Source organism: Chrysemys picta, chromosome 8 (assembly GCF_011386835.1).
Source record: "Chrysemys picta bellii isolate R12L10 chromosome 8, ASM1138683v2, whole genome shotgun sequence".
Taxonomy (NCBI): Eukaryota; Metazoa; Chordata; order Testudines; family Emydidae; genus Chrysemys; species Chrysemys picta.
The window spans coordinates 39666178-39679272 of NC_088798.1; the positions used below are offsets into that span (position 1 = coordinate 39666178).

Consider the following 13095-nt stretch of genomic DNA (forward strand, 5'->3'; position numbering starts at 1 on the left):
TACTGCCTATGGTAGCTGGATTACTAAATGCTTATTGTACCTTTGAAAATCTCACCCACAGTTAATGTTTGATATTGAGATGGTGTGAGATGGGTTTTGATTTTCATTAAATATTTATATTTGGATTGTAACAACTGCATCTTTTATAAGTTTATTTCTTATTAAAATTTACTGAAAGCTAAAAGGGACTACAAAATAACCAGATGCAGATGCTTTTTAGATTAAGATACTATATAGCTACTTGATGCATTTAATCTGGCCAGGTTTTAGCAATTGGGGTAGTTAACCCCTTGTGCTGTTATTCATTACCTTAGGCCTTGAAATGGACACTTAATGAAATAGTAAGCAATATTTCTTTAATTAAGCAATATTCTCCCACATAATACATTTGTTTTCAAAGAATTGAAAAAGTATATTTTCTCAGTCATTGTTCTCTCACAGACATTACACGGAAGTACCACATACCATATAATCTCCTGCCATTGATTTTTGCACAAAACTGCCTTTGATGCAGAAAGATGTCAGGACATGGCCCATCAGCTTCAAAATGTCTGTGCCTATATCTTGAGTGTCACATACTTCTACTTTGAGTACCAGTAAAAACATCACCATCTATCACTTCAGATACCACCAGTATTTGTAGTGTCTTCTCATATGTGAACAGGATATATCATGGAACTGCAGATGGGCACATGTTGAGTTGTTAATGAAACACACCATATGTTGTTATATTTGGTTCAAACATGTGGTGTGTTTTTGTTTCTTTGTTTGTTTGTTTGTTGGGGGTGGGTGGGTTATTTTGTATTTGTGTTTTTCCTATGCTGTTTTAATGCCCCAAAGAGCCATTTACGTAGATGTAAAAATTCACATTCTGATAAGTTCCTTTAGGATAGCAACATTATTCTGGTCCTCAAATAGGTCCCCAATAAATGTAAAATAATGAGGACATAGTTGCACAAAATATATTTAGAGAGAGAGAGAAATAAAAAAATCAAACACCGCTGTCAATGATTGTACACATTTCTACTTGAAATCAATATCCTTTGTGATCACATAATGCTTTAGTTCTGCTAAGAAAATTTTGATTTTAGAAAAATATATGCAAATGGTTTGGCAATTTTTAATGCTCTGATTCTGAAAACCTTACTCATGTGATTATGCCCCCTGAGATTTGTGAGATTACCTACATGAATAAGTGCTATTAATTATAAAAAAAGGTTACAGAATCAGGATCCGAGATTTTTTTTTATTTCTTTTCTGCTGAATGGATATTTTCTTTGAGTTTTACTCAGGCTCTGGACAAATATGTTTTTAAATAAGATATGGCACAGCAGAGCAACAAAATCAAGCAACAAATATGATAGTAAAATTAGGGGGTTGAAGTTTCAGGGAAGAATCACTCAATACTGTGTGACATTGAAAATGAAGTGCTATGTTTCTCTATATATTTTTACCACTCTTTCCCCTTCCAGTAGGGCAGGGAAGCAAACATTAACTGGTGTTACTAATGTGTGGCCAAACAGCTGTATGACAGGATACTTCCCATTCTTTATCCATGATCCAAAGCCAAATATCTTGCCCAGCAACCAAGAAGAGAAGCTCTTAAATGAACCCTAGTCTCCATAAGTCTACACAATAATGTATCATTTACCGTATGGTATCAGTGAAAATAGCTCTATTCTCAGGGTATGTTCTCATTAACATTAAAGGGATTCATATGTAGGCATCATTAATGCTTATGGAGGTTAAGAGCAAAAATCATTTATAACAGCAGAATATACCTCAATTTTGAGACTACAGAAGAAGGGAGAGTTTTTCCTCATTCACTTTTACACTGCTTGTTAAGATGTTACTAGGTAGTGGTATTACTCATGATTTGGGAGTGGGGGCGGGGGGAGGGTTGTGTGCTTAGCCTAGAAGTCTGCTAGGTGAGACTGGTAGTTTTCTAATGAGACTCTAGCCTGCCATTCTTTGATCCCTATTCCCGTTAGGATCACTTGACAAGGGGGCAGGGCTAACTCAAGGAGAACTGGGGTTTAAAAAGCCATCTCCTAAGCAACCAGAGGAGCTAGCATACAGGAGCAGCAAACAGGGGAGATTTGCGAGGGAGTTCTGCCTCAGTGTGTCACCATCTGTGTCAGGAGGATGATAAATCCAAACTAATATCACAGAGGCATTGATAAGATTTATTACAAATACAACTACCACTGCATGGTTGAGAGAGGAGCAAAGAAGCAGTAAATGGGACATAAAACCCTGGACCTGAAGGTTAGTGGGGAGAAGCAATTTCATGGCATGCCCCCATCATTTCCTAGGTAAGCCCGTTTGAGTTTATGTGCGGAATACCAGGACAGGTACAGAGCAAACACTGTACTCAAAATGCTCTCCTTCTACTACATGCAGGGGCTACCCAATCAGACATCCAATTGGGAGTATTAGTTCCCTTTGCCTTTTGTACCCTCCTGGGAGAAATGGGCAGTTTGCTACACTGAAGGGAATGGTAAAGCCAATAGATACTAACCAAATGATTCTGTTTGGGGGAGAGGAGTCCCTATACAGCAGCAAAGAAGAGAAGGTCAGCCCTGAGTATGATTCACAGGATCCACAGGATCATCCTGCTTTCCTTTGGATCCTCAGGAAACATGGAGTTGGCAGGCCATGAACCCAACCCTCTCGGCAAGACAATGGCTTTATTGCTTTTGAGGGCAGTATCAGCAAGCAACACTGCAGGGTTCTCCACACGGGGTTCTGGCCTTTGCTTTCCCACTCTCATGGATTTTTTCACTGCTGCAGAGCAGACACTCATACACATTTAAACAAATATTTAGTATGATAAAGTATATTAGCTCAAAAACACTTATTTCATCATATAAAACGAATGAAAGTGATTATAATTCATGCACTTATACCCATAAGTAGGACTTCCGTTGTTTTCCAGCTTTAGCACAACAAATAATAATTTCATTTGTTTCATGAGTTTTCCTTAGACATTCCAGAAGAGAAAACAAAAGGAGGTTCAGTAATGTAAAAGAAAATAAAAGTTTAATCCAAAGCCCACTGAAGGTGATGGGGGTCTTCCCATTGCCTTCAATGGGCTTTGGATCAGGCTCTATATTCTCAGATAACTGATAGGAAAATCTAGACAATTATAAAAGAATTGCTAACTTCAATCAATCTAATACTACCATATTTTGCCTGGAACCAACTTACGCTTGTTTCTGTGATATCAGTCTCTGCTGGAACACCTGGACCAAACTCCTCATTAGTGGGATTGGTTGGTTTCTCTTCATATTCTTTATATTCATAAAAATCATATTCGCCTAATTCTCCATCTACCAGAAGATCAGATTCACTGAGGTCTACTCCTCTGCTTCCATATTCAGTATCCTTAGTTTTTTTATGTTCTGAATCATAATCCTCTCCAGTTAGGTATTCTTCAGCAAATACTTCTTCAACAGGATTATGCTATTCATATATGCAGCAAAGTTTCAGGGAATAGGAGGAATATGTGGGTTACTGTTAGTAAAGCAATGTATGCATTTGGAGACTGACTGATGACTTGTCTAAAAGAAGACAGAACAGTAGAAAAACAGCATGTTGTCTTTTAATTAGATTCTGAAGAACTGGGAAACCAGCCTTCCAAATTAATTAAAAGATCATTCTATGCACATGAATATGTACAAGGAAATAATGCATTCATACACTTTATTGGCATTTTTCCCCCAAAACATTGAATCTATTACTGCATATGCAATATGCTATGTGCATTTGCTCGCTCAGTGTTACTTCTATGCCAAATACATCTAAGTTTCCTTGCTTGGTTTCACACGTTTAATGTCAAACATTTACAATTAAACACATGCATCCCAATAAGCTGTAAACTAATTTAGACTTGCTTAAACAATATCATTCTAATTTGTAATGTGCAGGAAGTGCAAGCATTTCTTTAGTTATGTACAGCATTCTTGACTATCTTGTGTCAATAAATAACAGTGCCAAGCTAAATGTTTCAACTTTTCCCCCCCTCTAATGATTTTGCAGCATATCTATCACTCACACAAGTCTTGGTTCACATCTTCCATAGCAGTTTATATATATATATATATATATATATATTGGTTCAGTCTAGATTTCAACTGCAAAACTCATAGAAGATGAAGTTGAACATTTCTGAAAGCTTCCTTCCTCAATTATGAAATAGTGTAAAACCAAGCAATCAACTTATAAGCACCAAAGCTTTTTAGACAGCATCTTATCTCAGATGTACAAAGCAAATTGGAAAAAAGACTATGGATTTTTTTATAAGACTCTTGGAAGGAAGGTTTTGAAAGGATCAGGGCCAAAATATTGCATATATCAGCCATATGTCCTGGAATATTACACAGAGGTGAATTGATTTGTCCTCAAACAGTGCATCTGAAATCATTAACACTATATTGGTACGATCATGATGGCATGGAAATAAATGGCAATTAAAACAGAAAGCCAGATTCTGATTTCATATCAATTTAACACCAGTGTAATTCCACTAACTACAATATAGTTATTTCTGATTTACATCAGTATAGATCATTTCTGGAAATCAAACACTTCTTTGCTTATATGTGAAGACCTGAGTTCAGAGTTCTGGGTCAAATTTTTCCTTTATGTAAAATACCTGCAGGCAGCTCCCACTGAAGAAAAATGTTGGCACTCTGAGTGATTCTCACTACAATAATGACATTGCATTATTGGCTAAACCATTGTAAATAATGCCAGAAGTTTATCTACAGCTCCCTCCAATGTCTGATGTTGTTGATTTCATCAATTGTTGCAAAATAATCATGAAACCTTAGAATTCAGGTTTTGAAAGTAGAAAGTCCTGCTGTTCACATTTAATTTCTAAGATGAACAAGATGGAAGTAATGAAATCAATTTGCCTCTTTTTTTGTTCTTTATCAAATTATTAAAATCTGTTCAACTGTTGGGCGGCCATTTTCCAGTTCCAAACCTGGAAAGAAGATGCTGAGCAATTTCAGCATTTCTTTTCATGTTTACATGGAATGAGCCATGATTGTAGCTTTAGGAAAAGAGTTAAGTAGTTTTGTACATCTTTCCAAGCACTACATGTTCATTCTGAAAGGATTATGTAAAAGAAAACCTTAAAAAAATGTCTTGACCATAATTAGCCAGCACGTTACTTAATGTTATTTTAAAATAATGAAATAACATTCAGGCTTTTGGCTGTGGCTGTCTAAAAGCATTCATTTTAGCAGGGTTTGTAATCATCATTTGATTTTTTTTCATATACATAGCTCAAATATATAATTATTGACAAAAAACGAGCAAGGAATATTATGAATGAATATAGCCTTCACAGCATGCAAAAAATGTGTTTGTTCTTCTTTGTTCCTTGTTAAAGGAAATGATGGCTTTTAACTTGTTTCAATATGCTGCTCTTTGCATGAAGGAAAATATTTACTTTCAAAAATTTCAATTGGCTGAATATCAAAATAAGCAGTTTTAAGCAACAGCAGAGCAGTGGTTAGTTTCCCTCTTTGCTTCAGTTCAGTATTAAAATTGTAAAAGAGAACTTTCGGGGTCCAGCATATATTTTTCATATAGGGATTGATCCACCACAGCAGAGGTGCAGAATTTTGAGCATATAAGTGTAAGGTAAAAAGTGAAGAGCAGGATGGAGAGAACAGGAACCTGTTCCTGCTGTAAAGGGAGTAATGCTTTGCTACTCCTGCTGGGTAACAGGCAGAAGGCCCAAAAGGGCATGTAGCTAAGTGACTCATTTGTTGTCTGAGGATTTTACAGCATTTACTTGAGCAAACTAGAGCCAACTGGAGTTTTGCCCAAGAAAATACTGTAAGTTTTGAGCCTAGTTGTCCATTGTTTAAGTCCCATCAATGAAAGTTACCCAGAGGCACACAGGGAGAAGAGAAGTTTTCTCTTTCTTGTTCTTCCTTTTGTAAAAACAGAGAGTGATTGTGATGTGTTAGCTATTAAAACTTGATTTGTAGAGTATCTTTGCCTGTACTTTTTCCCAGTCCTCATTACCTCATTAGCTTCAGTTGTTTGCCTGGGAGCCTCAGTCTGGGAACCCTCTGAAATCCCATAGTCAGTTTCAGTCACGCTATACTCTTCTTGAAATTCATCAACAATATTGGCCTATGTTAAAAAGAAAATGCATTATTAAAAATGTAGAAAAAGGCAACTATTCAGCAGGAATCACTATTTAATCAGGTTATGGCATTAGCCGCAGATGTATTCATCTAGTGGGGTTAGGGCTATTTATGTCTCATGATCAGAGATCTTCCAGTCTTGGCCTGGGAAAGATCTTGATTATTTCTTTGCTACCTTTACCCCTAGTTTGCCTTTTGCTGCTGCCTGGTAACTTTTCTTCTTCTTGGATGCAAAATTTTCAGATTTTTTTGTTGTGGCCTTTGTGGGTTTGTTCTTTGAGTTGGTGGCCACTGTCCTCTTCTTCTTATTGGCTTTGGCTTTCTTTTTCTGAAAAATGTGGTGAAAGATGGAATGGAAAAACATAAATAAAATGAAAAAGAAATGCAGAAAGCATGAATGAAGGAAAGGGAAGCAAAGGAAAAATGAATGCTGTAAGTCATGATGCCTTCCATTGCGAAGTGAAAACAAATGTTATGGATACATAGGAAAGGAGTGAGTGAAAGGAATATGATAAGTTTGATAAACAGATGACACAAAATGACAAACCACATGACAGAGGACAGCAGGACACCGCACAACAAACGGACCAGATTTTGTTACCTCTGTTTGTGCTATTGTCTCCTCGAATAGTGGGGGTCCCTCTGTTACTGTGTCAGACTCTTTATAATCTGCTTCCCCATACTCATAGTCATATTCGATTAAATCTTCAGTTGCGTACTACATTACAAATGGAAAAATATCAGGCATTTCTATGTTAGTGGCAGCAAACTATATTAGCAGTATTGGAAAGCATCTTAACCTTTACTTGGGAGTAAAGTTTAAGGGGATTAAGGCAGCACAAACAATTCAACATAGTTATTCATTGAACAAGCACTCATTAGCAAGATTTCTTATTTTCTTTTTTATCATACAATTCAAAAGTAATGAAAAAGCAAGTACTGGTGACAGGAAAATGAGCTTCTTTATTGGGCTGCACAGAATAGTCAGCTATAATTTGGATTATGGGGAGTTCCCCACTGTCATTTAATGAAACCATATATTTATATGTCTCTCCAGATCTCTCTACCTGGATTCCTCTCCCTACATGCCCTCTGCAAAGAAGTAGCATATTTCCACAAACTGTGATTTCTAGAAATGGTGTTCCATTTCCATTACTGAATTGTCATGTCCTGAAGAATAACATCTGGAAAGGCTGGACTTCCTGAAAAGGTAACCAGAACAGCCATGACAGTGTCACTCTGTAAGTAGCCTGAATAGGAAAACAGCTAACTTCCTACTCAGGTCAGAGGCCTTTACCCCTCAAAACTGCCCAATGCCTGCATGGATTTGCAGTGTGTGTAGGAAGGCACAAGTACACCTCCTTGACCCCTGCACATCTGGCAGCCATAGCTGCAGTCCCTGCACTTCTCTGAGACCGAATTCTGCAACTGGATAGTGCCGCTAGCAGCACTAGCCGTACCAAATATGACAGTGGAGTGGAAGATGAGCTGGTAAGTAACATAAATTTCGCACCTTTAAAGGGAGTGGCAATAGATATGCTCCTCTTCTATGCTGAGGAGCTCCTGGAGGCAGCGCAGCTCCACAGTGCTCTCAATGTCAGCGAGTGCCTTAAAGTCACAATTAAATTCAAAGACACGGAATCTTACGTAGTGTAAATTGTTGTAGCTCCATTGATTTAAATGAAGCTACAATTTACATCAGCTGAGAACTTGTCCCAAAGATTTTCAAAGAACAATTAGGTTTAGAATTAGCTCTTGTAGTGGTTTGACCATGAACCTAGGAGCCAAGAATTCCTGGCTCTACCACTAACTTACTGGGCCAGATCATCAGATATAATAGAGAGCCACTCAGCACAGCTGAGGAAAGAAGTCGGCTTCATTAAACTACCTTTGCATTCCTTTGTGCCTGGGATGGGTTTGCCCCATGCAGTAAATTAGAGCAGCCTCCAGGCTGCTACAAATCCTGTGAGGTTGCAATGCCCCCTTAGGAACTGTTATACTGAATAAGGGCTACCAAAGTACAACATGCTCCAACCACACCTCAGCTCCTCTCAATACTACCCTTATTTTAGAGAATCCGGAGTGGGTGACAGAGCTCGAGAACCCACAGTTGTCCAGTCAGGGCCACTTTCTGGTCTCTTTGCTTCACAAGAGCAGTACAAAGGAGATGGAGATGTAGCTAGGATCTGCCTAACTGTGTGGCCTTAGTCATTTAGGGGGAAACTTTCCAAGGCTCCCAATGAGGATTTGGCACCTCCCTGCGCTTTGTACCTTTAAAATCTCTTTTCTACTCTTCCTGTGTCACAGTGTCCCCATCCGTAAAATGAGGAGAATATTCACCGATCTCAGTGGATTGCTGAGATTAATTAATTATATTTATAAAGGGCTTTAAAGATTTATAAAAGTGTTAAATGCCATTGTCATTAAGGAATGTATTGAGACTTTAGGAGAAATTGTTGACAGGACTAAAACTACAGTCTCTGTGTTCCACAATAAGTTACATTATTTGGCCCAAGCTCCTGGTTTAACATCTTATGCTGGCCAGACAACTTGGTATAGTTATCTTTATTACTCCTGAAGACATTTTAATGAGAAGAAGATATAGACAATAGTATGGAACCGATCCTAAAAGGTCCTGAGCATCTACAATCCCCTGACTTGGCTTTTGCCATTTTATCCCTGTCACAATCCTAACTATTCACTGGTGTTAAAACAAAATGCATGATGTTCTACTACAGTCACCAATTTTGTTACTGATATCTATAAATTTTGAAATCAAAACTAACAGTCTCTTGCTTTTTCATTAAATGAAATTATTGTATTGATAGTTTGCATCTCTAAAAAGAAAATACAGATTTTCCTTAATAATTAGGCAATTTCTTACTTAATGGAATATATGGCGGTTTCAATACAGGAAAAAAACAAACACCTGTTATATATTTATATGATAGGTTGATAAGTATAATTGAAGCATATTTTTAATCTCACAAAACTATATTTCATATTTATGAATAGCACTTTTGAACATACAGCAGTGATTTAGTTAGATCATGAATGTGACTTTAAATGGTTATAATCTGGTGTAGAATGTCCTCTATGTAGAACATTTTTGTCTTTTTAATCTGCCAGTTTGTCAATGAGACTTGCATTAGCTCAGGTAAACCATGCTTTGATTGTCTCAAGTGAATGCATAGGTTAGGCAATCAGAATTTGACTTTATTTATATAGTACAGAATAGGCACTATTTTAGACTAATGCATGTAAAATATGTGTGCTTATTCTTCCCCAGTTGCCTTTGAGTTAGGGCCCAATCCTATTCCCAGCAAAATAAATGGAAAGACTTTAACTTTCAGAAGAGATTGCAGAAGTCTGCACATCCCAGAGATCAACCATGATGGCGCTACTTTTGTACAGACAAGGAAGTAATCAATGGCAGTTGTTTTGGCTCCAGCAGCTCTGGAAACACAGCTAGACACAATGTGTTCCTAATGAAGAACAAAACTGATAATCAGAAAGGAAATTGTAGTTTGAAGAGTCTAGGAGGCAATTAACAACCACATAAAATAAAAAGAAATAAAAACTGCATCAAAAGAGCCCTTTAAAATATCAATGGAACATAAATCCATAAAATGGTTTGTTCATCTTCTGCCAGTGGGACCTTGACAACTGTACTGATATGGAAGGAAAAGGTTCTGTTTTCAAGGGAATATCAAACCTCAAACTCAGTCACCCCGACAGGCCAGCCAGAGAGAATCAATCATATACATTTAAGTGCTTCTGCAGCCAATAGAGGTATACCAGGGATGAACTATGTTAAATAGTATTCATCCAAAATCCAAGGGGACAGGTATACAAAGACGTTTAAGGAAAGTAATATTTCACTAATGGGAATTTGAAAGAAAAACAAATACTACTGGGAGTGTGTTCATTTTAATAATTGTCCAGAGGAAATATATTAACTCTGAAATAAGTATCACAATGAAATAGAGAAGTAGTAAACAATAGCATCGCAGTGAAATGGAAAGGTAGAAAGCAATAGCTCTCACTTCTGTAATCATTTTGCACTTTTAACAATTCAAATATAATTGTATTTTGCTTAGTATTATAATTAACATACAAATGTCAATACGATTGAGTTTCTGAAGGTAAAGCTATGCAGGCCTGTGCCAACTATGGGGTTAATAAAATTACAAGAGCGGGTTAGAGAACGTTCTTCATAGGCCACAAACTCAAAAGAAATGTTGACGGGGGAAAAAAAAATCTGTGCCAAGTATGTTAGCATAAAAAAAGGAGCGTGGTGAATAAATTATAGATGGTGCCAGATGCGCAGTTTGAAAAGCCAGACATTTATGAATGAGAACTAGAAAATCCACACACAAAAGCATGGATATGTGGAGGGCTCTGTTACATCATGCACAATCAACTGGAAAATATTTTACTTTTTCAGATTTATGTTTTATTCCTTTCCACTAATGAAAATGAAACCTTCCTTAAATATGCTCTACTCTCAAAACAACAGAGCCACATTTGGTCTGCCATTGCTATGCAGGCTCGCAAACCAGAAAGTACATAGGTAGATGAGAAATGTGGGTGTAAGTTTTCCTCCCTGGTGCAGATTAACCTCAAGCCCATGGAGATGCCTGTCTGTAGGCTTTTTGTGATATTACGGAGCCTCAGAAGGGCATTCTGGAGTGGGGGACACATGTCAGGAGATGTGGTCAACATGTGGCACACATTAAATTTGATTGTGTCTAGCCCTTATACAGAAAGGCTAGTGGGAGTATTCAATGACTCCACCCTTCTCGCCTTGCACACAACTGCTTCCCCTGTACAATTCTAGGGGTGCACACTACACAACCAGTGGAGGGGAACATGCCTTCTCCCCACTACACAAAGTCAGCTACACCAAGAGTCACGGAGTGCACAATCTTAAAGGGCAACAAGGAGTCTGGTGACACCTCAAAGACTAACAGATTTATTTGGGCATAAGCTTTCGTGGGTAAAAACCTCACTTCTTCGGATGCATCCGAAGAAGTGAGGTTTTTACCCATGAAAGCTTATGCCCAAATAAATCTGTTAGTCTTTAAGGTGCCACCAGACTCCTTGTTGTTTTTGTAGATACAGACTAACACGGCTACCCCCTGATACTTGACACCATGCAAGAATCTTAAAGGGGTGTATCCCATCTTAAAGAGATGCTCTCTGAGGCACAATCCCTCCCTGTGCTCCCCCAGGAAAGTGTGTCTCTGCACCACCTCCTACTAAAGATGAACCTTAAAGATATGATCTCCCCACAGAATGCCCTTTGCCCACCAATGGAAACTACAACTCACTTAGCAAGAGATGACTGGTGCCTGCTGAGAGTAGAGGGGGCACAATTCCCCCAACAGCTTGAGTCATGCCCCCCCCCAGGCGTGCCCCCCTCTTACCTTCAGTGGCCCCTCCCTGAAGCTCCTAGGTATTAGCTCCACGGGGAGAGACAGCAGCTCTCCCTGAAGCTCCCAGCTGTTTGCTGCTTCCTCTCCCCATGGCCATAGCTCCCAGCTTGCTAGCTACAGTGGCTGTCTTGCAGGGAGGGAGTGGAGCCAGCAAACTCTGGCAAAAATCTGGGGGGGCACATGACCCCCCCACATGTCACCTGTCCTAATTTTAGGTGCCTCAATTTCTGAGTGTTCAGTTTCTGATACCTGGGGCCTGATTTTTATTTCCAATTAACATCAACTGGAGGTGTGGGTATACTGCATCTCTGGAAGATCTGGCACTATATGTCTCAATTTGGACCCCAGAAATCAAAGTATACTTAGTTAGTGGCTACCTTCGAAAATACAGGCCCAAGTCCCCAGAATTTCATATTGCATTATCAGTGAAAGTCTGGGCAAAGGGATGTCCCCTCCAACTCTTTCTAAATGTAGTCAGATTTGTACTTAAATGTGTTTGTGATTAAAGCAATTTTCAAAGGTTTCATCCGAAAATTGAGAATTCCCTTTTGTCACATCCTACAAGTTTCACCATTCTAGAAAAGCAGAAGTTACCCATACATAGATAGATCAGATACAGACGTAGCCGTCAGGTAATCTAGGCCTACGCTATTTAGGATTTATAAATTGTGATCTGTACCCTCAATTTCACCTGGGACGTTATTGGCAGTCACCACAGAAAGTGAGCCAGAGATGTGATATGCTTTTGCTGGCATAGTTTAGTTAGATGACAGGCAGCTGCCTTCTGGAGCAATTGGAGCTTCTGAGTGGCTTTTGCAGATAATCCCAGAGAATGTCTATTGCAAAGGTCTAGCTTAGAGGGAATGAAGGTATGGATGACAAAAATGAAGACTGTATGTGAAAAGAAGGACACTAATTTTCATTGCCAGCTATTCCAAAAGAAAGATATTTCTGGCCAGTGACGGAATCTAAGGGTCAGGAAGCATTAATGAATATTGATGATTGTGAGTCACTTTGACAATGGTCAGGCAAATACCCTAGATTTGTGTAATGGTTATTAACTTCCACAGATACAAAAAACACCTGTCACAGCTGAGCAATTTACTTCCATGTTGTCCAGGTTGAGCTTTATCAAATGGCTTTCAACTCTGGGTGCACACTGGGAAGGCCTGTCAAGGGCTATATATGGGTCTGATGAAAAAGAAATAGAGATGAGTTTCCTCAGCACACTGGCAACAATGGAGTTTATTCAGTCCCATATTAATGATTATTATTATCTTCGCCAGTGATTTCACTTTGATACTGCAGAGAGGATGGTAGTGGTGTCTGAAGTGCAACTAAGACTGCCAAATGGGACAACAGTTGGAGCTCAGTACAATAGTAACAGACATTCCAAGCAGAATGCAATTTTCTTTTGTTCTTTTCTCTTGCATGGTAAGACCACCAATAGTTACAGCAGAGCTATTCCTGTAATGACTATTGCATAT

General features: G+C 38.5%; 1 protein-coding gene across 7 annotated transcripts in view; it reads right to left on the reverse strand.

Moving 5' to 3' along the window:
- COL11A1 (collagen type XI alpha 1 chain) overlaps positions 1-13095 on the reverse strand; it is a 235817-nt gene that overhangs the window by 153950 nt on the left and 68772 nt on the right. The window contains exons 6-9 of one of the 7 annotated variants that reach the window (XM_024101998.3): positions 6772-6888; positions 6352-6498; positions 6046-6156; positions 3211-3465 (exon numbers count right to left, since the gene is read on the reverse strand). In XM_024101998.3, coding sequence (XP_023957766.2) covers positions 3211-3465; positions 6046-6156; positions 6352-6498; positions 6772-6888 — 630 coding nt within the window. The remainder of the gene's footprint in view (positions 1-3210; positions 3466-6045; positions 6157-6351; positions 6499-6771; positions 6889-13095) is intronic. The other 6 variants (XM_024101999.3, XM_005285450.4, XM_024102000.3 and 3 more) reach the window with 6 other exon arrangements.